The sequence below is a fragment of the Balaenoptera borealis genome (genome assembly GCF_965194805.1).
Source record: "Balaenoptera borealis genome assembly, chromosome: 15".
NCBI lineage: Eukaryota > Metazoa > Chordata > Mammalia > Artiodactyla > Balaenopteridae > Balaenoptera > Balaenoptera borealis.
Window position 1 is genome coordinate 70153994 of NC_138871.1, and position 25103 is coordinate 70179096.

At 39.1% G+C, this 25103-nt stretch overlaps 1 protein-coding gene and 1 long non-coding RNA gene across 14 annotated transcripts in view; one reads left to right on the top strand and one right to left on the bottom strand.

The window, feature by feature from the left end:
* LOC309612220 overlaps window positions 1-24018 on the bottom strand; it is a 38036-nt gene extending 14018 nt beyond the window's left edge. For 4 of the 6 annotated variants that reach the window (XR_014235057.1, XR_014235058.1, XR_014235059.1 and 1 more), the window contains exons 1-2: window positions 16610-18131; window positions 14562-14637 (exon numbers count right to left, since the gene is read on the bottom strand). This is a non-coding gene — a long non-coding RNA (uncharacterized lncRNA). Of the gene's footprint in view, window positions 1-14561; window positions 14638-16609; window positions 18132-23149 lie in introns of those variants that run through there. The other 2 variants (XR_014235055.1, XR_014235056.1) reach the window with 2 other exon arrangements.
* The window catches only part of RBKS (ribokinase), an 84896-nt gene that overhangs the window by 14376 nt on the left and 45417 nt on the right, over window positions 1-25103 (top strand). For 4 of the 8 annotated variants that reach the window (XM_082357638.1, XM_082357632.1, XM_082357639.1 and 1 more), the window contains exons 2-5: window positions 11567-11699; window positions 18138-18201; window positions 19140-19202; window positions 22897-23061. In XM_082357638.1, coding sequence (XP_082213764.1) covers window positions 11567-11699; window positions 18138-18201; window positions 19140-19202; window positions 22897-23061 — 425 coding nt within the window. Of the gene's footprint in view, window positions 1-6351; window positions 6564-7346; window positions 7484-11566; window positions 11700-18137; window positions 18202-19139; window positions 19203-22896; window positions 23062-25103 lie in introns of all 8 variants that reach the window. The other 4 variants (XM_082357637.1, XM_082357635.1, XM_082357634.1 and 1 more) reach the window with 4 other exon arrangements.

Genomic DNA, 25103 nt, shown 5'->3' on the forward strand with positions numbered 1-25103 from the left:
AAAAACATGAAATATAAATAATTCCAAGGGACATTAAGTACATTTGTACATAATATCTTATAATGGGTTTTGTAGTCAGACCAGCCTTGGTTTGAATCCTGGCTCTGCCATCTTTTACTGGGTGAGCTTGGGTAAGTTTTTTAATCTAATTCTCATTCTTCTTATCTGTGAAATGGAGATGAAAATAATAACCTTGTCTTGGGGTTATTGTAAGGATTAAGTGATTTAGTGGTCATAGGTGCTTAGTGCAATATTTGTCTTATGATAAGCACTCAAAAAATGGTATCTGGCACTATTAATGTATGTATATTTTAACAACTGTTTATTGGACACTTGATGCGTATAGGCACAGTCTTAGGCCATAGTGATACAGAAGCAAATGTGATAAGGCTATGAGACAAACATGCATAGATTGCTAGGGAGTAGAGGCAGGGCAGCTAACCCACATGGTTACATTCGGAGTCCTAGAGGAAGTAATATCTGAGTTGACGCATGACGCATATAGATTAGCTCCAAAAGAAGAAGGGGAAAGAAATTTCCAATCATAGGGAATAGGTTATGCAAAGAGATTTGAAATACAAATAAGATTTTAAGAATGAATACTTAACTATTATGACAGTGTAGTGAAGGCCACCACTCTCCCCTGTAACATCACTTAGTGTCACAATCAAAAGAAGTAGAGAGATGCAGTGAACTATAAGTCTTTTTCAATACAGAATTTGCTATTTTTTATGCTCATAAAAATAAAAACAAATATTTCTGTTATATCTACTGAATGTCCAATATTATAGTCAAAATTGAGAAAAAATATCTAAAATATATAAAGAACTCCTGCAACTCAAGAGCAAAAAAATAATCCAATTAAAAAATGGGCAGAAGTTCTGAATAGACATTTTTCCTAAGAAGACATATAGATGCCCAAGAGGTACATGAAGAGATGCTCAACATCACTAATCATCAGGGAAATGCAAATCAAAACCACAATGTATTAACATCTCACACCTGTTTAGAGTGGCTATTATCAAAAAGACAAGAAATAAGTGTTGGAGAAAAGAGAACCATTGTGTACTGTTGGTGGGAATGTAAATTGGTACAGCCACTATGAAAAATAGAATGGAGGTTCCTCAAAAAGTTAAAAATAGAACTAACAATCTAAGGGTCCACTGATGCATGAATAGATAAGGAGAATGTGGTGTATGTATATACACAATGGGATATTATTCAGCCATAAGAAATAAAGAAAAATTTGCAACAATATAGATAGACCTGGAGGACATTATGCTAAGTGGAGTAAGTCAGAAAAATACCATTTGAGATCACTTATATGTGGGATCTTAAAATATATATATTTAATTTAAAAACTAAGCTCATAGATACAAAGAACAGATGGGTGGTTGCCAGAGGTGGGGGTGGGGGTGAGTGAAACGGGTAGGGGCTCAAAAGGAACAAACTCCCAGTTATAAAATAAATAGGTCACAGGGATGTAATGTACAACAGTGTGACTATAGTTAATAATACAATATTGCTAAGAGAGTAGATTTTTAAAGTTTTCATTTAAAAAAATTGAGAGAAAGTTGATTGTAAGTAGCATAGAATGATTTAAGGACCATGGCAGTGGAATCCTAAATCCAGAATTAAGATTTAGGCTCATCTACCTAACAGCTGTGTACATTTTGATAAGCCATTACTTTTTTGAGTTCCCACTTCCTTACTAAGACAGAAATGATGATAATGCCTATCCTGACCCATCTTACAAATGTATTGTGAAGCCCAAATACAATATAATCAGTTCTTGATTATTCATGATGATGGGAATGTGAAAGAAGCATGAGCACTAAAAACCAAACATAGTAGGTAAATTAACATTTTTAATAACTGATTCCAGAATACATTATTTTTGTGTGCTGATTTAGCCTTCTAATCATATTTTGCTTACAATAAAATTAATTCCATTTATATTTCTTTTACCTACACCAGCAGATGGCAGGAAGAACTAGCCTAGAGATAATTACAGTGTGGTGACAGGAGTCATTTTGAAATTTAAAATTTACTATAATTAATTGGCAAAATAGAAAATAAAATATTGGTTTATAGTTATTTGACACTATCATACTTTGCTTGTCTTCTTCAATGAATTAAAACATTTTTCATCAGGAACTTTGATAAATGTCTCAACAATTCTTTCTGCTCCTTTTTTTCTGCATCCTGATTGTCCCACATACCTTTATGCCATCTTATAGTTGTCCAATCCCCACTCACTAATCCCCCATACACATACATATATGTATTTCTCCTGCCCTCTCCTCTTGCACCTTGTAGTTCCAAAATTAGCTCATTCAGCACCTCCCTATCCAAGCTTTTATTCTTTCTCCAGGACTTTTCTCAGCTGGGAGTAAGGAGGTATATATATATATAATTATTCAAAAAGATTAGTTGACATTAGACGGTGTTTTAGATTTTAGATATATTTTTAATACTTTGACCTGTATGCCTCTGGTACCTTCTGTACTCAGTCCTCTATCCCACGTTGGAAGACTGAAGAAGGATGTGAGCCTGTTTTGTCCCTGTTATTCTGACCACATTTGTTTAATAACCATTCTACTTGGGCTACAGTCATACATAGCACTTTTGCCCTGCTCTCACCTCATTGTATGATTTTTTTTTTTTAATGTGGAGCCATATGCTTTTTCGCTTTTTATTTATTTATTTATTTGGTTGTGCTGGGTCTTAGTTGCAGCAGGCAGGCTCCTTAGTTGCGGCAGGTGAGCACCTTAGTTGTGGCTCGCCAGCTCCTTAGTTGTGGCATGTGAACTCTTAGTTACGGCATGCATGTGGGATCTAGTTCCCTGACCAGGGATAGAACCCAGGCCCCCTATATTGGGAGCACGGAGTCTTAACCACTGCGCCACCAAGGAAGTCCCTGTATGATTTATTATGTATGTGGGATTCTGTCATCCCAACTAAGTGTCTTTTAAGGTGTAGAACATTCATTCAAAAATATTTACTTCTGACCATATTAGAATAACTAGTATAAAACTTACCTTCCCACCATAAACAACTAGAAAATGGGACAAAACATATGAAGCAACTGTTTCTGATATTGGACAACAGGAGTGTTATCCAGAAGAGAAAGGAGACAAACAAGGTAAGTCCTGGAGGCACATTACTGACCATCGCACAGAGAGGAGGAACTCAAGGGAAGCATGGCAGCATCAGTGAGTTGAGAAAACTGAGTTCATAACTTAGGAAGACCACGGTGGCTAGGATTTATGGGAACATATACTGGAAGAGAAGGAGCTAATCAGGGGCAAGTCCAGAAATCTGCAAAGGAGTCCCCTTGACTCTGTTGCTAAATGCTAAATGGATATATATAGAAACTCCACAAAGCTGGGCAACTACTCAAGAGCTCTAAGGTGAACATGTCCCAGAAATTGTACAGGAATGGGAGGTGTTGAGTTCTGTCCAGCCAGAGACATTGTTGAACCGCTGGAGCATTCAGTGGAGATCCAAGAAGGATCACAATTTAGTTAGAAGGGGTAAACTTGCCCTAAAGTAAAGGTACTCTAAACTCACTGTAACAACTCTCAAAAACATTCCTCAAAGGATCAAACAGATCCACAAATTAACTGCCTGAAAAAGTTCAACCCTTTGGAAAAATACAATAGAATTAAGACACCCGATGTAACATTTGCAATGTTCCGCATTCAATCAAAAGTCATTAGACATGCAAAGAATCAAGAAAATGTTATCCATAACCAAGAAAACAAAAGTCAAAACCAACACAGAAGTGACAGGGATGATGGAATTCACAGAAAGGGATTTTAGAAGAGCCCTTGTAAATATGCTCAGTGATTTAAAGAAGAACTTGAACATAATGAGAAAAGTGGAAGACGTATAAAAGAACCAAATAGAGATGTAAGAAATGAAAGGTGCAGTATTTGAAATGAAAAATTCATTTGATAGGCTTATCAGCAGAGTAGACATTAGAGAAGAAAGGATCACTGTACTTGAAGACAGTGAATAGAGATTATCTAAATTGAAGCGTAGAGGGAAAAAATGACTGAGCAAAATGCAGAGAGCCTCTGTGATATGAGACAAGCAGTCTATCGTGTGTAAATGGAATCTAAGAAGAAACAAAGAGTGGGAGAGGCACAAAAACTATTTGAAGAAACAATAGCTGAATTTTTTTCAAATGTTATGAAAAATATAAACACATAGATCTAAGAATTTCAGTGAACCCCAAGTAGGATAAACATAATGTAAACCATAGCAAAGCACACTGTAATCAAATTCCTGCAAACCAATTATAAACAGAAACTCTTAAAAGCAACCAGAGGGAAAAATACACATTACATAAGGGGAACGAAGATTGACTGCAGACTTCTTATTAGAAACAATGCAAGCCAGAAAAAAATGAAATCTTTAAAGTACTGGAAAAATAAACTGTCAACATAAAATTCTATATCCTTCAAATATGATGGGGAAATAAAGACAGGAAAACAATAGCCAAGAGAATTTATTACTAGAAGCTTGCACTACAATAAATATTGAAGGAAGTTCTTTAGGTGAAACCAAAATAGTACTAGATGGAAACTCAGATCCACTCAAAGGCATGAAAAGTCCCAGAAATGGTAAATCTATGGATAAATGCAAAGCGTTCTTTTCTTCATTTCTTAATTTCTTTAAAAGGCAATTGACAATTTAAATAAAAATAATAACACAGTGTTGTACGGTTTATATTATGTAGAAGTAAAATGTATGCCAATAATAACACAAAGGTTAGGAAGGGGTAATGGGAGAATACTACCGTAAAGTAGATTACATTTATAAGTAAAGTGGTTTAGTAATATTTGGAAATACTAAACTAAAGTGCTTATTGTAAACCCTAGATCAATCGCTTTTAAAAAATAGAAAAAAAGAGGTGGAGTTAATAACACATCAGTAGTGAAGAAGAAATGGAATACAATTAATCCAAAAGAAGCTAGGGCAAGAGGAAAGAAATAAGTGAGTGTTGTAACGTTGGGCAATGATATTGCTATGAAGAAAATTGTTGGGATGCGATGCTCCATGAACGTTTCCACGTTTGTGCATGATCATGACTTTCTGAGAAAGACTGTTGGCACTTGGATTAAAGAATGTTTGAACGGCAGACAAACTGTACAAGTCAGAGACCTCTGGAGAGATTTAGAGACTTTTTCCTTGGATACATTTATTTACATTCTAGGGATTGTAAACCTAAAGACCTCTCCCTCCTTTCCCCTAAGAGGATTTGTTTACATTACAGAGCAAAAGTCAGTAGGTCATATTCTTCTCCCCCCTCCCTCCCTCCCTCTCTCTCTCTGCCCCATCCCACCCTAGAGGGGAGGAGGAACAGCAGCTGTGTCAGCTGTCCTACATCAACTCCCAAAATTCATGATTTAAAGGTTTCTCTCATCATGTCACCCCACAGGGGATTGGGACATGGAGAACTAACACAATTAAGAGTAATTAAAAGGCTGGATCTGATCCAAAAACCTAGTGTTATTTGTCAGAATGAATGAATGCTTTACAAAAATTCAGTTAGGAAGGGGGTATCTCACCTGTAAGGTGGTCTGGGAAGGCCTCTCCAAGGAGGTAACATTTCAACAGAGGTCTGAATGAAAAGCCATGTAAGACTATAACGTGGGAGAAGACCATAACATGCTTGGCTTTACTGGCTCTCCCAATGCCTAGCACACTTTCTCACACATAAGCAAAATTTAAATAAATAAGGGTCAAGTATATGACACTCTGAAATGCTGGCCACTTCTGACTAGAGTATTGTTTATCTATTCTATAAATACAAGAGTAGCTGCATCTTCAGACAAAATGACTTTTTAGCCACAGGCTTGTTAGCTAGGAAAAGATATAAGTTAGAAATCAAAATCAGTTAAGAACCATCTAAAGCATAATTCATGTTTCATTTCCTTAAATAAATTATACGTGTATGTATGCAAATTTAGGGTTAGGCACCACAAAATGAAGTTTTAGCTGCAAGGCTAAGTTCTTTTTACAGAGGTAGAAATAGGTATCACTAGCTTGGTTTGGGAATTACCCCATGCTTGTAAATGTGACATACACAAATGCTGGGAAGAATAGATATGGTTGAAATATACAGGCAGTAGGAATAATAAATGAGCATAATGAATGTTAACTGGGTGATAACTAATGGTACAATCCCCTGTTACAGGGGTGTACAGTGTCAGAAGCTTACAGCCAGAAGAAGAAAGGATGGAATTCAAAAGCCAAAAAGCAGCATATTCCTTGACTTTTGGCTGGAGCCAGTATCAGTGTAACCTCTTTGGTCAAATCGCTTCTTATCCGTTTCACCAGGTCATTCCTTCCTTTGATATGAATCATCTCTGAGAATCTGTAACAGGCACATCATTGTCAAGAAGTTAAAAGCAATTGATAAGTTGTTCTGGTAACACCTGTCAGTGAAATAACTCAGAGTACAAAACCGAGGCATTTAAGGAGTTGACAAGTATTATTAAACCTGTTTTGCAAGAGAAGAAGCTGGTTCAAAGAGGGAAAAGCTGTCAAAGGTAATGCAATCTGTAAGTGGCTCAGGCCTCCTTCCTCATACAACCAAACTCTAACTGCATGACCTCTCATGGCCCAGAAGACTGGGGGGCCACCTGAACATTTATCGGTGCTTCCTTCTGTCCAACTTTAAAATATCACGACATTTAAAAAAAAAAATTTTTTTAATAAATAAAATATCATGACATTTTAAAGTTACGAATTTGTTTTAAATTCAAATATATTTCTTATGACTGGTTTTCTCCTTCATTCAGAAATTTACACTATTTAAAAATTTTAAATGGTAGCAACAGTATATTTCTACCAGTACTGCTTCCCTTTTTTTTTTTTTTTTCCTTTGAGCACTTAATTGGTCTGTCTTTGACACCCTACTAAGAGCTCATGTTTGAATTGGGAAGAATTATGGTGATGCTTTCATACAGCGGATGGTGCTTTGTGCAGGTCCTTTCCTCAACCTGACCTTAATTTCATGATTTTAATAAAGAAAAAAAGATAGAAAAGCCTAATTCAAAGTAAATTAGGATCTATAATTCAGAAATGCTTCTGCCCGTTTGTAACTCATGTTCTAGTTGCTCTCCAATTCACTTTCCACTGTTTAATTCATTCACTTTTTAAAAAATAATCAGCAATAAACTATCTTTCAACAGAAAGCAGGGCAATAAGACAAAGGCTTGAGTGCACATCCTCTGTGCTGGACTGTAATCCAGGGAGCAAGAGTGAGGGCCAGGGAAAGTGAAGCCGGGAAGCAGAAGAGCTTATACCAAGATACTTGATGTGTTTAACAGGTTGCTCTGTCCTGCAGAACGGCCCAGAACAGAAACAGAAATCCTGGAGTGAGGAGAGGATGGCCCTGGGCAAGGCTCTGTTAGGCTGCACCTGCAAGAAGCCAGCCGGAGGCAACTGACGGCTAGAAAAAGATGCGGCGAGGCCAGATGAATCTGAAGTAGTCACAAGTGGCTTCCCATAAAACACAAAGATATTCTTGTTGAATATAGTAGGTCCCCTACATACGAACCTTCAAGTTGTGAACTTTCCAAGATGCGAACGTGCGTTCCATCAACATCAGGCATGAGTGAAATTGCAGCTTACCCCCTGTCTCCTATTGCTGACGATCCTACCATCTCCTACCTCCTCTCCCTCCTCCAGTCAGTTAACTCTTCTTGCCTGTTCACTCAGTGCCAGCCCCTGTATGCCATCTGTTGTACTGTACTACCATACTTTTCAAGGTACTGTACTATAAGATTAAAATGTTTTATTTTTTGTGTTTGCTTGTTTTTTATGTATTATTTGTATGAAAAGTATTGTAAACCTATTATTACAGTACAGTACTATATAGCCAATTGTGTTAGTTGGGTACCTAAGCTAACTTTGTTGGACTTACGAACAAATTGGACTTAGGAATGCGTTCTCGGAACGGAACTCGTTCGTAAGTAGGGGACTTACTGTACTTCCGTGCACTTTTGCCCCCCACTCCCATCCTTCTCATGGGTATCTGTCATTAACATTTCATTTCCTGTGCATTTACATATCATATGAGAACATGTATCTTTTTCCTTTTAAGAAACATGAATCAGGTCATACTAATCTCCTTATTCTGTGACATGTTTTTTTCACTCATGTGTTATTAGCATCATGGTTAGGTTTTATCTCATTGTCAGCAAGCTTACTTTGCCCTTAGGAGGTTCATTGGAAAACACTGATTTAACGTTTGTTGAATTAATGTGTGAATGAAGGAATGATAGTATGAGTTCTAGTTACAGTTCTTGCTTATAGAAAGGAATGCTGCCAATATTGGGAATGCAGTGGGCAAGGTCTTGTAAAACATGGAATTTTTATTGCCAGACAATTGAACAGTCATCCCAGCCTCTTCTCCCTCATTCGTCAACACCTCCACATCTTCAATTCAGAGGAAAGAACGGATACCATACAGGGAGACATGGAAAAGAGATGTAGGGGTGGAAAAATAATCTTCCCTCTACCTTTCTAAGTTCTTGGCTGAGACCCCTGTAATGAAAAACAGATGAATAAGAGAAAAACAAACAAATTTATTAATGTATCCCTCAGGTATACACGGGAGATACCCAGGGAAAAAATGAATCCCCAAGGTGACTTAGAATTCGGGATTAAATAACATCTTAATAGGGAAGGGGGAGGGGAGTGGTAGGTCTCTTAGGGGAGAGTGAATGATTTTTAGGACAGATGAATGGCCCCTTAGAAGAATAGATGGGAGTTGTGACAGTCTGTGACAATGTCTGTCTAGGCATGGTATTGACTTCTAGTCTCTCCTGTGACAAGAGTCAATCCTCTCTGGTTGATGAAACTCCCAGGAAGGGGATTTATGGCAGTTGAGTTCCTTTGGGAGGATCTGTCCATAGGCAGATAAGGGGAGTTCGGAGAAAGCCTCTCCCTGCATTTGCTGTTTTTCACGTGCCTACAGTCAAGATAAACAATATACCAAAGCAGCATATTTTGCAGTAGCACGTCCTTCTCCAGTCATATTTTGGAGTAGCATATTCTGCTACCCTTCAGAGGTAACAGGAGACTCTTACAAAGGTTCATTCAGTCAGCAAATGGGGATAAGATGGTGCAGACATTGGTCCCTATCCTCACGCAGGGCAAGGCGACAACTCAGGGAGGAAGGAAATAAGAATAGGACGAAGATGTAGAAGGAAAAGAAAATAGTAGCATTCCAAGGAGTGAGGAATTTCAGTGATGGCTAAATTAGTACAGTGCTTGTGTTAATATAAGTTGTTTAGAAATGAGTTTAAATCCCAGCCATCTGCTCCCACATCAAACACATACACGCAGCACCCCTGATTTCACTCCTCCCCCACATACACGTACATCCCGGTAATAATCTGGTGATATATTTTTTATGGTTTCCCACAGATGATAATAAAAAATACACTCAATTCAAACCAGTGAGTTATGACCCAGATCTAAGTATAAATATAGTGGAAGTCATAAGTTTCTTTAGTGACAGTCTTACTAATTATTTTGGCCTGTTTTTAGCCACATTGGATATTTTTTCTTTTTAAGGTTGCTATGAATGTTGTTTGCAGCAGCATCAATAAGCCAAGAATTCATATAGTTACTCAATCACACAGATTACTCATCATTGCCTGTTCATAACAGAATCCTAAAATGTTTAAGATTTCTGATGCAAATCAAAATCTCATCATCACTTGTCATTGCTAAATTAAATGACAGGATAATAACATTACATTAAAACCATTTTTCTCTTGATTGAGTACCTTTTTCAGAAGTGAACCTTGTAGATGTATATTTTTTTCATCAGTACTATAAATGCATTTAGAATCCAAGATAAAAATAGAATTGAAAAGGGGCGGAGTAGAGTGGGATGTTTTCAAATTATTGATGAGTCTCTTTTGAATCTCAAATAACCATATTTGACAGGGCACTGCTAGGGAATGGAGTAGTTTTGGCCCAATTTATTGAGACTTTTAGAAATACATAAAGGAGGTTCATAGGTCAAACTTCGTTTTTATTGACATGATCATGTGTTTTTGGCATCAGTCGTATGTCATTCCATTGCAGACAGGCTGTTTTCAGTTAGATCACAGCCTAGGTGGGAAATGAATGTAAATTTCTGATCTGCTAAAACAGAGTAGGTTCTCAGTTGAGTTATTGTGAACTTCTCTCTTGGCCTTTCTTTCCTGTCTAAAGCTAATTAACCTTTGGAGCACCTGCCATCTCTCCATTGGCTCCATCTGGCCCTTGGCCCTCTTTGTGGCCATTCAACCAGTCCTCATGCCACTTGAGCCAGTCTTCTCCACTTGCCCCTATACCCAGAACTCCTTTTCCATTTAAAGTTATCTGTTCTTCAAAGATTTTGTTTCCTCGCATCTTCCACCTTCAGTGTTATGAAAATCATATCCTGGAGCAAGTCTTTGATGCTTTTTGCCTCGTTTACTATTATCTTCATTAGACAGTAATGTCAATAAAAATCCTTAGCATTTGGAGAAGTCAGTGAAGGTATAGACTGAAACAGGATTGGCTATGAGTTGACAATAGTTGAATCTGGGTGATGGGTACATGGGGATAGGGGAAGTCAATATAGCATTTCCTCTAGTTTTATTTGTTTGGAATTTTCCATAGTAAAAATTTTAAACTAAACTTAGATCTTTAGAATGCTTTTATTTATATATATATAAAAGAGATGTAGGGGTGGAAAAATAATCTTCCCTCTACCTTTCTAAGTTCTTGGCTGAGACCCCTGTAATGAAAAACAGATGAATAAGAGAAAAACAAACAAATTTATTAATGTATCCCTCAGGTATACACGGGAGATACCCAGGGAAAAAATGAATCCCCAAGGTGACTTAGAATTCGGGATTAAATAACATCTTAATAGGGAAGGGGGAGGAGACTAGGACTGAAACCTAATCCTGCCATCTAAATACCCCACTCCCACCCCACCCGGAAGGAAACAAATAAGATTCTTTAGTGGCCCGGAATTGCAACTTCCCTCTTCTCCTTAGGTCCTGAACAGGACTACCAGAATCCTGGCATACTTCCTGCTTCTTGTAAATGACCAGATAAACCTGTACAGAAATGCACAATAACTTGGTCCCATTTATTAAGTCCCACTGTGAATAAAGTTCTGTGCTGGGCATTGGGAAGGGGGAATATGAAGTTACTTCCCTCCAAGAGTTCCCCAAGATGGAAAACAGAGGCACCCGTGAACAACCCTGATGCAGTACAGACTCTAAGCGCTGTCATCTGAAGTAGAGCTACAGCAGTATGGCTGTGGGGCAGTGGGGAGGGAAGAGTTTTGTCAAGCAGATGCGTTCTTGACAGTGATGCAAACTACTGAATGTTATCTTCAAGGAAAAGGTAATCTTTCCTGCTTCTGCCTGCAGTTCTGGCTGCTAAGACTAGAGCTCCATCAGATAAACTTCCCTCTGTCTTCTGAAGAGCTTAAATTGATTGCAGTTACCAATGTGCTTTTTTTTTTTCTCCTTCTCTTTTAAAATTATGATAGCCTTACTTCTCGTCTGCCAAAAACTGGTGAAACCATCCATGGTCATAAGTTTTTTATTGGCTTTGGAGGGAAAGGTGCCAACCAGTGTGTCCAAGCCGCTAGGCTTGGAGCAAAGACATCTATGGTGTGCAAGGTAGGTGTAAAGTATGGTGGAGAGGGTTCTAGAGGCGAGAACCCGGTTTAAGACATGAGCTCATTTTTTTAAACTATTTTAAAGTGAACAATTCAGTGGCATTTAGTACATTCACAATGTTGTACAACCACCATTTCTATCTAGTTCCAGAACATTTCCATCATTCCAAAGTAAAAACTCCTTGCCCATTAAGCAGTTTCTCCCCATTCCCCCCCCTCCCCTCAGCCCCTGGCAACCACCAATCTGCCTTCTGTCTCTATGGATTTATCTATTCTGGATATTTCCTATAAATGGAATTATATGATATGTGACATTTTGTGTCTGGCTTCTTTCACTTAGCATAATGTTTTCAAGGTTCATCTACCTTATAGCATGTATTAGTACTTTATTCCTTTTGTGGCTGAATAATATTCCATTGTATATACCACAATTTGTTTATCCATTTATGTGCTGATGGGCGGTTCCCACCTTTTGGCTGTTGTGAACAGTGCTGCTATAAACAAGTACATGTACATGCATGTTTAAGTATCTGTATGAGTCTTTGAGAGGTTTGTGTTTTTTTTAATTTATTTATTTTTATTTTTATTTATTTTTGGCTGTATTGGGTCTTCATCACTGCACGCAGGCTTTCTCTAGTTGCAGCGAGCGGGGGCTACTCTTCGTTGCGGTGCACAGGCTTCTCATTGCGGTGGCTTCACTTGTTGCAGTGCACAGGCTCTAGGCACGCGGGCTTCAGTAGTTGTGGCTCGCGGGCTCTAGAGCACAGGCTCAGCAGTTGTGGTCACGGGCTTAGTTGCTCCACGGCGTGTGGGACATTCCCAGACTAGGGATCGAACCCATATCCCCTGCATTGGCAGGCGGATCCTTAACCACTGCGCCACCAGGGAAGCCCACGTTCGTTGTTTTTAAAGATTTAAATAGGAGAGAGTAATCTTCCATGTCCTTCATATTAGTTTCTACCTCACTGAATCCTCTGGGAAGTAGCAGTCCTCAAATAACTTAATGCTGCATTCCCTGAATTTAATGAGTTTATAACTGGAGTGTAAGAAGTGAGGGGAATTAGCCTACTCCAGTGGGTTTCTGTGGTCCAGCTTCTAAACAACAGCATAAATCATCCTGTTTTTAGCAGGTTTCACTCCAGCAACACAGCTCTTGGAAACTTGGTCTAATAACTGATGATTTACTCATCTCTAAGCTATTTTCTTCTAATGCTGTATCTTGGATCAGAAAGGAATCTGGGGGACTTCCCTGGTGGTGCAGTGGTTAAGAATCCACCTGCCAATGCAGGGTACACAGGTTCCGTCCCTGGTCCGGGAAGATCCCACATGCCGTGGAGCAACAAAGCCCGTGCACCACAACTGCTGAGCCCACACACCGTAAAGCCCACGAGCCACAACTACTGAGCCCGCATGCCTTCTATTCCTCTCACATCCACTCCTATGGTTTCGTGATTCATTTCCCAAGTTCAGTTTCACAATTCAAATATTTCTATTTTGCATTTTGGGAAATGTTCGAGTAAGGAGGCTGATTAAACAGAGGTGCTATTTGTTTTATTCTGGTCTGTGTATGATGGTTATTTGAGCACCTGTACAATTTTGAAAGTTCTTTATATCTACTGTGACTGATTTAGTCGTCTGTTGTTTAGCCCCACAGTGGAATTTAGCCTGGGTGTCTGTACAGAAAGGACATGGAAACATGGCTTCAGCTAAGACCTATACAAGGTTACTTTGCTTAGATACCCTGGGACCTTTAGACATGGATTTATTTAAGCTTAAACAAATTGCATTGTATTCTTAGGCTTCTTAAAAAGAAAAATATCTTTTATAATGAGTTATTGTTATCCATTAATCATAATATTTCATTCAATTATGAAGTATATTTTTATTTAGCAAATTAGCCAAACTGCCTTATAGCAGGTTTCTTAAAGATAACAAATTCCAAGTAGAAAACCAAAATCATGAAATTACTCAAGATAAAAATGAACAGATGGAGCAAAAGAAAAACAGGTAGAAAATTTTCTTAGCAACCTTAACTAACTACTGCCCTGCAACAAGCTCAGACTCGAGCTCTGATGGAGGAGCACTGGCACAGGCACAACATCTGATACCGAGCTAAGGGGAAATATTTGTCAGGACATTGTGATGAGGGCTATTCAGCAAGAATCCATCGAGATGCGTACAGTGACACGTGTAATGAAACCCTTCAAGTAGTTAAGAGTTGTGTAGTCAGTACTCAACTGAGTCACGGGCCAAGGCCACAGTCCGAGGATCACAGGGAGCCCCACCCTCCCTATCCCACCCCGCTAGGTGGTCACAGAGCATCAAGCTGATCTCGCTGTGCTATGCAGCAGCTTCCCACTAGCTATCTATTTTACATGTGGTAGTGTATATATGTCAGTGCTACTCTCTCACTTAGTAAAGGACTTTTTAAATAGGACTCAGATCTCCATTGCTTTTTGTCCCCGTTTCAATACAATAAATATTGTAACCCTGGGCATAGATATGCTCCCAGTTGGCTATATTGTTCTTATGAAAGGAATAAGATACATGGTTATGTATATATATACATATATATGTGTGTGTATGCATATATATATATATATATATATATTTTTTTTTTTTTTTTTTTTTTTTTTTTTTGGCCGCACCAGGCAGCTTGTGGGATCTTAGTTCCCCAACCAGGGATCGAACCCACACCCTCGGCAGTGAAAGCGTGGAGTCCTAACCACTGTACCACCAGGGAATTCCCAGGATACATGGTTATATTAACAGCATTATTTACACCAAACCATTAATGGAGCTGTTATGTTTTTATTAAAATAATAATAGTAATACAGTCTCATTTTTAAAATAATTCACCCACCTGCTTGCTTCCACGATCAGTTGCTTTTCTGTTGAAGATAGGCGGCAACAGGAAGAATTAGCAGCGTCTGGGAGAACTAGATGGGCAGGAAAGTAGTTTATAAGATTGACTCCAAGCAGCAGTAGCCCTGCCCCTACCCCAAGAGAAGCAGCCATAGTAGCAGGAGTACAGCCATGATGATGATGACGATGATGATGACACCAAGTCATATTACTTAATCCTTTAAAGTTTTCAATGTCCTTTCATGCGTATTATTTTATTTTACCTTCGCAGCAAACTGGCTGGGTCTTTCCAGATAAGGAAACTGAAGCCTATAGATGGTTAAAGTGGCTTGCCCCAGATCACACAGCTAATGTGAAGGGGCTTCTGACTTCCATGACACAGATGAAAATATTGTCTTCCTATTAGGCTTTTTTCACTACTTTTACTTTGTAATGTATCACTACAACCTCCATGCGAAGTTAATGGAGCTAGAGTCGACGACTTCTAATCCTCAACAGTGTTGCTGTTTTTCCATTTATTTTTGACAAGAGAATACCAAAGAAGGCAAAAACAAAGGATTTTATTCCACTTCTCATGTAGAACTTAGAAGGCCAGCCAACAGATTTGCCAGGAAATCACTATTAGAATAAATCTGGAACCATAACAATCACTGAGGGATGTAGCCAATCAGGTAATTCTCTGGGCAGGAAGAAGACAGGCAGCTACTGAAGCCTTTAAAATACAGCTGCAGCAAGCCTGCAAAATCTTTCACACCCTAAGCATGAAATCCCTTCCTAATTAGGCCTCTGATGCACATGATATTCCACCTGGTGTTATAGTTGTGTCTCCATGTCTTATTTTCCCTCCAGTATTATCAGTTTCTTGAGGGCAAAACTCCATGTTTTGGTTTCTTCCTCCCCTCCAACAATTCTTCCAAATCCTGGCACTTTCTAATATTTGTAATATCAGCACCATTTATCAAGCCTGCCCTTGGTATTCACCCTAAACAGATTTTGCCTGTATAAAACTGATAGGGAGGCTTCCCTGGTGGCGCAGTGGTTGAGAATCTGCCTGCCAATGCAGGGGACACGGGTTCGAGCCCTGGTCTGGGAATATCCCACATGCCGCGGAGCAGCTAGGCCCATGAGCCACAGCTACTGAGCCTGCGCGTCTGGAGTCTGTGCTCCACAACAAGAGAGGCCGCGACAGTGAGAGGCCCGCGCACCGCGACGAAGAGTGGCCCCCACTCGCCACAACTGGAGAAAGCCCTCGCACAGAAATGAAGAGCCAACACACCCAAAAAATAAATTAATTAATTAATTAAAAAAAAAAAAAACTGATAGGGAAGGGTAGAGAAGTTCCTTTGCTCTAATTTGTATCAGGCTCCGCATGCCTAGGGATGGCCTTTCTTAATTCCTACAGCATTCTTACAATGATACTTTCCCAACTATACACCACTTTTGATTACCCATGGGAGAGAGTTAAATAATGTAAATAAATTTTTTTTTTTAAAAAGATGAGATAACAAAGATTTTGTTTTCTGGTATGAGTCTTTGACCTAAGAAACAGGATGCCTTGGCTCTTACCTGGTAGAAAATGGCCAGCCTTCTGTAAAGGAAACCTTTAATCAATGACCTCCTTCTACCAGGGGACTCTCCCCACAGCAACCCTCTGTACTTCATTGTAGAGATAGAAATTCTGCTAATAACAACTTATATATTATTTGAGATTATTGTCTAATCAGCATTTCCACCAGAAAAGGAGCACAGGGAAAAGTGTTCCTTGAGGAAGAAGGTATCAGAGGTGGCATTTAAATCAGAGGTCAGCAAACTATGTCCCATGGGGCAAATCTTGGTCACCATGTACTTTTGTAAGTAAAGTTTTATTGGAACACAGCCATACCCATTTGTTTACAGATTGTCTTTGGCTGTTTTCACACTACAATAGCAGAGCTGAATAGGTGCAGGAGAGACCATCTGGCCTGCAATGTCTAAATCATTACTACCTATCTGGCCCTTGACAGAAAACATTTTCTGACCCTTAACCTAGACAGTCTAAAAGCTTACCAGGAAATGTTATCATCACTCATTGAGGTTCTTGATCAAGTAAACCTCTAGGTTTCTTTCTGTTGATATGTCCAAAGAGGAGCAGAATATACCAGGAGTGCTGAGACCTAGATAGAGACGTTATCCACTGACAAAGTGCTCATCTGCAGGACAGAAAAATAGAAGTATAGTTCAGGTGTGGCAAGCCTAAAAGCCTATGGGGCCAAACAGGTAACATACATTGCAGTAGGCCAGGTGGGGGCTATGGTGAACTAGAGAGCATGTGCTCACTAATGAGATAGGTTCAGCTCTGTTGTCTTGTAAGAATGTAGGCCTGGTGTTTACCAGGACCTCTAAATTTTCAGGACTTCCCAGAAACGTGTTTGTTTTTGTGGAGTCTCTTGATATTTAAATGGTGACAAGCTGGTTAAAAGTAAAAATAGGAGGAGATCCACACAAAAACCTGCACATGGATGTTTATAGCAGCTTAATTCACAATTGCCAAAACTTGGAAGCAACCAAGATGTCCTTCAGTGGGTGAATGGGGAAATAAACTGGTACATCCATGCCATGGAATATCATTCAGCACTAAAAAGAAATGAGTAATCAGGCCACGAAAAGACATGGAGGAACCTTAGATGCATATTACTAAGTGAAAGAAACCATTCTGAAAAGGCTACATGGTGTATGATTCCAATTATATGGCATTCTGGAAAAGACAAAACTATGGAGACAGTGGAAAGATCAGTAGTTTCCAGGGGCTAAGAGGAGGGAGGGATGAATAAGCAGAGCACGGAGGATTTTTAGGGCAGTGAAACTATTCTGTATGAGACTATAATGGTGGATACATGTCTATACGTTTGTCAAAACCCAAAGAATGTACAATCCCAGAGTAGACCCAGATGTAAGTATGGAGTTTGTGTGATAATGATGTGTCAATATAGATTCATTGATTGTAAAAAATGTGCAACCCTAATCATGTTGTCTGAGAATGAAAGAGTCCAAAGGAAAAATCGAAGTATCATTACCAGAATGGATGCTAGGATGCAAAACAACAGAATTCCACTACACCAACTTACCCAAGTTAGCTAGGACTTTTTAAATTCCCTCCTGTTTGCCCCATGTCAGGGTCAGTGGAGAAGATAAGAAGATTCTAAAACACCAGGCAGGTCATTACAAAGATGCCTTCATTTATACTGAAGTATGAACAGCTGAGATTCTTCATAAATATTGAGGGTTGTTGATGGTGGACAGCTCTGTCTCAATGGCAATTTCCATATGAAAAGATCAAAATGAGAGTGAAGCTGCAGAACTTGTGACAGTCACTAAATGTTTCACGTTTTAGGCAGGATACAAATGGAACATTAATATATAACAATTCTTTGGGCTGAAATCAAGTATAGCATCTTACATTAAGAAGATTAATTAGTTAATGTTTACAAAGTACCATGCAGATATGCCCTTTTAAAATGCTAAGTATTCTAAAAACTACATTTGTAGCATTTTACTAAATGTAAAAAATCTAACGTTCATCATTTCTTTGGTACAGGTTGGCAAAGATTCCTTTGGCAATGATTATATAGAAAACTTGAAACAGAATGATATTTCTACAGGTAAAATTTCATCTTTCTTAAAGTTAGTTTTTATAACTTTCTTCTGGAATCTGGTTACAAGTTGAAAATACAATAGAATTATTAGATCCTCCCCTGGTGGCCAGAGAATTTTTATGCACAACTTTGTCTAGTCTTGCTTAAATATCCTTTGGTTAATTCTTTCATGTACGTTTCTCCAGACAGGAATAAAATGATAGGAGGTTACAAGCGTTCATCTCATAGAAATGTTTCAAAAGTAGGTGACAAGAGAAAACAGGTGCTGCATTCACAAAAGATATCTTAAGAAAAGTCATTGAATGTCATAGCTGGAAATGATCTTAGAAACCACTGATGCTGATACCATCATTTCACAAAAGAGAAAACTGAAGGCCAGATTGGTTCTGAATTTGTCCAAGAGCACACAGTTAGCTGGAGCCAGAGCCAGGACTAGAGTGCAGGTCTTTGGCTCCAGTTCAAGGCTCTTTGCTGCTGCCAAAGGCTGCCTGATCAACATTTCCATTTACACGCCAGACCATAGTTCTTGATGAGATGCGAAGCTTATGAAAATGAAGAAAGTTAAACAATTTCATTTTATGAGTTTGACCTTTAGTCTTTCATCTCAAGTCTGTCATTTCTTTCACTGAAGAAAAGAAATATGGTGGTCTAGAAAAATGCATATGTGTACAACTGTGAATAATCTGAAGGCATCGGAAGCGGGGGTGGTTTGCTGGGTTGCCACTAATGTAGAAAAAAGGCGCAACTAAGTGTGAAGACTTGTATTTTCCTCATTGTATAGGTGATGGGTATAAATTAGCACTAATTACTTATTTCTTTTTTATCATTCCAGATGGTTAAAGGTTAAAAAGTTTTTCCAAGGATTAGTGGTGCATTGAAATTGTTAAAATAGATTATCCTTGCCAGGCTGTACATACGTGACTGTGATTTCCTTTTTCTTTTAGAATTTACATATCAGACTAAAGATGCTGCAACAGGAACTGCTTCTATAATTGTCAGTAATGAAGGTATGTGTTTCACATATTGGAGTATCATTTCCAGAACTAGAGCAGAAGCATCAATTTTTACCCTATTCCTGTGGATCTCTTACCATAACCACCACTCCAAGTTCTAATGTGTGGTCTTTCCAATCTAAATATATATGTTGCCCTTTACTTACACTTCCCTAGTTGATCATTCAAATACAAAATTGTCCATCCAATACATATGAAGTGGTATAGTTGCCTCAAAATTATACTTACATTCTGTAGCATCCCATTACCCTTCATGTGAACCCAGAACTGATATTTCTCTCTAAAAGTAGTTAAGTATTCATCTGTCATTTCAGTTACACTAAGTAAATAAATGTAAATATATGGGTGCAAAAGAAAGTTGATGAATCATATTTATAGAATATTTACTGAGCAAATGGCAGCAACCAATTACTTCTAACTTATTGTTAGTGTTCAATTTTGTCTGCTCTTTAAACAGCAACCAAATCTCAAAAGTCTATATATACAACTATGCCTGTCACAAGGCCTTGCAATAGTTGAAACATTTGTCTTTTAAAAACAGTAACTTCCAGGACTTCCCTGGTGGCGCAGTGGTTAAGAATCCGCCTGCCGGGCTTCCGTGGTGGCGCAGTGGTTGAGAATCTGCCTGCCAGTGCAGGGGACACGGGTTCGAGCCCTGGTCTGGGAAGATCCCACATGCCGCGGAGCGACTAGGCCCGTGAGCCACAATTGCTGAGCCGGCGCGTCTGGAGCCTGTGCTCCGCAACAAGAGAGGCCGCGATAGTGAGAGGCCCGCGCACCGCGATGAAGAGTGGCCTCCACTTGCCGCAACTAGAGAAAGCCCTCGCACAGAGACGAAGACCCAACACAGCCATAAATAAATAAATAAATAAATAAATAAATAAATAAAATTTAAAAAAAAATAAAGAATCCGCCTGCCAATGCAGGGGACACAGGCTCGTTCCCTGGTCCGGGAAGATCCCACATGCCGCGGAGCAACTAAGTCCGTGCACCACAACTACTGAGCCCGCGTGCCTAGAGTCCGTGCTCCGCAACAAGAGAAGCCACCACAATGAGAAGCCCGAGCACCGCAACGAAGAGTAGCCCCCGCTCACCGCAACTAGAGAAAGCCCACACGCAGCAACAAAGACCCAACACAGCCAAAAATAAATAAATAAATAAATTTATGGGGGGAAAAAACCCAGTAACTTCCCTTTACCCTCGAATAAACTTTTCATAATTGCTGCCAACTATTTTAAGTATAAAAACAGCTACATAAGATTTTTTTAAATCAGAATTAACATTCAGAAGGACCGAGCATTTCATGGAGCACCTAGGACAGAAGAACCTACTGCTTTGTGAGAAGTTAGAGTGCATTGTTTTAAATTAGGATTTGTCACAATATGTCTTTTATTTATAATGCAGTTTCACAAAATCATTTATCATGAAGTTATGGTATTTTTAGTTCTACTTTAGTGATCTCAAAGTTGCAATAACAACCCCCCAAAAAATATATTCCACTTAAAGACAGTAGACAAAAGATTTCATTCTAACAACCGTCTGTGTCCATTATTTTAAGCTACATTTAAGTAATTATTGCTGCTAACAGCAGCTCATTCCCTGCCTTAAAGTTTAACTCTTTTTTGTGTTCTAGGGATATCGAGTTATGTTTCTTCCTTATCTGTGTAACAAAATACTGCATTTTCCGTGCAAAGATATTTAATATTGTGTATGGGGTGCCTGTTATGGTAGACTTTGTCTGGTTTATAGTGTATGGTAATGCCCTCGAGAGTATAGATTGTAGTAGAAGAGCTAACACAAATACCCAGAGAGAGACAACAATCAGCATCTTTAAATGAAGGGATGAGTAGCGGTTTTGACAAGTTTAATTTGAGGCATGAACGAGCTAGCCATATGGCAGTGTCCACCAGACAGCTTTCGTCTTGGGCTTTGTCACTCATCAGCCAAGGCCAGGCCAGAAATGTCTATTCAGGAGTCAGCAACACAGAGCAGCAGTTGACTGTAGCAGAGAGAATGAGGTCACTGAAGGAGAACGGCAAGGAGGTATGCTGTCTTTCAGTGTGCGGGTACTTTGAATTTTTCCAGTACTGAGATAGGGTTTATGCTGAACCATCCCCACTTTATTAAGTCCTCCTTGGCCAACAAACACATCTGTGGTAAGATGATAGGCCAGCATGTGTTCTGCGGTCAGAGGTAATTTTAGGTCACGTCTATACAAGATCAGCACAAGCAGCCTAGAGCACAGAAAAGACTGATGCAACTTATCCCTCTAGGTCAGGCCGTCCTATAGAATATAATGCAAGCCATGTCCATAATTTTACATTTTCCATGAGCCACATTTTAAAAAGTAAAAAGGAACTGGTAAAATTAATCTTAATATATTCACTTAATATATTCACTTAACTCAATATATCCAAAATATTGTCCTTTCAACATGAAATCAAAATGTTCTTTAAAATTAATGAGGGACTTCCCTGGTGGTGCAGTGGTTAAGAATCCGCCCGCCAATGTAGGGGACACGGGTTCGAGCCCTGGTCCAGGAAGATCCCACATGCCGCAGAGCAACTAAGCCTGTGCACTACAACTACTGAGCCTGCGCTCTAGAGCCTGCGAGCCACAACTACTGAAGCCTGCGCACCACAACTGCTGAAGCCTGCGCGCCTAGAGCCCGTGCTCCACAGCAAGAGAAGCCACTGCAATGAGAAGCCCACGCACCGCAACAAAGAGTAGCCCCCGCTCACCACAACTAGAGAAAGCCCATGTGCAGCAACGAAGACCCAATGCAACCAAAAATAACTTAATTAATAAATTTAAATAAATAAATAAATAAAATTAATGAGATATTTTACCTTCTTTTCTTACAACTCAGTCTTTGAAATCTGCTATGTATTGTACGATTGAAGCACGTCGCAGTCTAGACAAGCCACATTTCAAGTGCTCGGTCGCCACATGTGGCTTGTGCTCATGACCACCGTATTGGACAGCACAGTTCCTGAGAGTTCACCTGACAGAGAAAATGCACCACCACTCCTCCCTCACTTGCGTGGGATTGTAGAGAGTAGGTCCAAGTGATAAGCATACAAGATTCCTTAGTCCTGCTTCTGTTTGATCTAGTACAGTATAGGCCAAATATCACTCTCACCCTACCTTAAGTTATCTCGTATAGTTTTTCATGTTTGATATCATAAAATGTGTTTTGATTTACAAAATCACTTTTCTGAATACCCTGGGGTACACACATGGACTGACTGCATGCTAAAGAGCATTAGTTTTTAGCATTAAGCAAGCTGATTCCTGTTTATACTCATCATTATGACCTCTGTCATTTAGGATTCAGAATCTTTACCACATATATTGTACCAGCCATTTCCCATAAGAGAAAATTTTTAAGTATGTTATATATAATTCATCAGCTAATATTCTTTGTAAATATATAAGAATATTGATAAGGGAAATCTTTTTTTTTAGATTTTGCTCAAGATGATCAGAATAATGTGATTCCTACAGAGATGTAAAGGAAGATCCATTAGGAATACGAAATTTAACCTGAATGGCTTAGAAATGCTAGAATTAATACTTACAACACATTTTATATATAATGACTTTCTAAGGGTAATTGTAACATTGCAGGATGTCGTTGCTTGGTTTTGCTTGATTTTTAGTATAAACATGTAAAAATTCTTTATAGGCCAGAATATCATCGTTATAGTGGCTGGAGCAAATTTACTTTTGAATACTGAAGACCTGAGGGAAGCAGCCAGTGCCATTAGCAGAGCCAAAGTAATGATCTGCCAGCTAGAAGTAACTCCAGCAGCTTCTTTGGAAGCCCTGAGAATAGCCCACAGCAGTGGAGGTAATTCTACACATTTGTCCTTCTTTCTGTAAAAGCTTTTATCACTGTCTCAGTGAAAGTTAACCTTTCAAGTTAAGCAAAGCCATACTTTTTCTGCAGTAAAATATTCTTTCTCCCATCTGTGAGATTCACTGTCTTCCTGTAGTTCTCGATAATGTTAGAAAACCTTAAAAACAGTGAAAAAATAACATGAGTAGCATTTCTGATATTCTGAAATACAAATCTCCAATCTAGTTAGCAGAAATAATTCAAGTAGTAACTAGAATCTTTGAAGCAGCCCATTGTCCAAGATACACTCTAAGTAGTAGAATGAGTTCCATTCTGACAACCAGAGGTTAAGCTGCAGGTCATGTATAATCACTGCCCAGGTACATTTGGATAAACATCTCAAGGAACTGAAGATTTGTTCTTTCTCCTTTTTGTAAAACTTTATTGTCTTTTCTATAAACAACAAAAGATTATTTATATGTAATATTTTCTATGTTGTCAGTGTCCTTTAAGCGACTCTTTTTGTTTTGTTTGATCTTTGACTTTGGAAATTTTCAAACACACAAAAGCAGGCAGAATTGTATAAGGAAACCTATCACCCAGTTTCAACAGTCATCGACTCGTGGCTAATCTTGATTCATCTGTTCTCCCACCCACTCCCCTTCTCTCAACCCCAGCACATAACCAACTTTTTAAAACTCCAGATAGTTTCTTTCTGTTTGCTTCTTTTTTACCACTGACTAGTGGGGAAAGCATCTTCTGAGTTAGAATCCCATTTCTGTTCCTTGTTAGCTTTGTGGTCTTAGCAGAATTATCTGAGTTTTCTGAGCCTTGTCTGTTAAATGCATACAGAAATACTCCCCTACAGAATTGGTCTAAGAATGAAATAAACTATGATGCCAAGTATGGTGTAGTACTTCTCAGTAAACACCAGTTTTCTTTTTTCTTTCACTTCTCTCTTTAAATTAAAATTAGGATAATATCCTGATCTCAGCACCCTTTGGTCAAAAAAATCAAAATAAGAAGTAGCCACTCTAAGACAGTGGCTTCTCCTTGATATTGTGGCCATAGTTCTGTGAATTATACTAAGAAGAAAATAGGGAGAGAACCACATTGACTTTTCCAGATAAAACTTTCTCATCAAGACACAAAACCAAAAAAAAGAAGAAAAAGAACAGTAAGTGTGTGTATGTATCTGTGTGTTTATATAAGTGATTCTCTCAAAGTGTATAGTGTTCTACATAGCAATAAATGGAAAATAAGTTACTGAAATGATTTTGTGGAGAATTTTAAAATGTATGTCCTGATTTAACAAATTTCCTCTTGGCAAAACAACATGCTGTGGCAAATTCTCACTGACATTTAATGTATTTTTAATGGACTCGAAGCTGTCAGAAAGAATTTTAAGCCAAAAGCCATTTGGTTACATTTTCTCAGGGTGTCACAGATAAAGTCTAAGGCTTATGGTGAGCATTCTCTGCACTGACTGCGCTCATCGTAATCAGGTGGTGTGAGTACACCGTGCCACTTCATTCATGCTCCTGTCTTTCCTTGTACAGGTCAAAGTATATTCTCATGTAACTTCTTTTTTTCCTACTGTCCCTTGCTTCTCGGAGATGACTGCTCCCTCTGTCCTAGTCTACTGGCCTGTTACCTACCCAGCTTGTGGCGGAGAGAAAGGTACAGGAACCACAGTTGAGGAGCTAACCTCTCACAGGTGAGGCTAGAGTTACCCGGATGGACAGGCCTGTTACCTACCCAGCTTGTGGCGGAGAGAAAGGTACAGGAACCACAGTTGAGGAGCTAACCTCTCACAGGTGAGGCTAGAGTTACCCGGATGGACAGGCCTGTTACCTACCCAGCTTGTGGCGGAGAGAAAGGTACAGGAACCACAGCTGAGGAGCTAACCTCTCACAGGTGAGGCTAGAGTTACCCGGATGGACAGGCCTGTTACCTACCCAGCTTGTGGCGGAGAGAAAGGTACAGGAACCACAGCTGAGGAGCTAACCTCTCACAGGTGAGGCTAGAGTTACCCGGATGGACAGGCAGCCTGA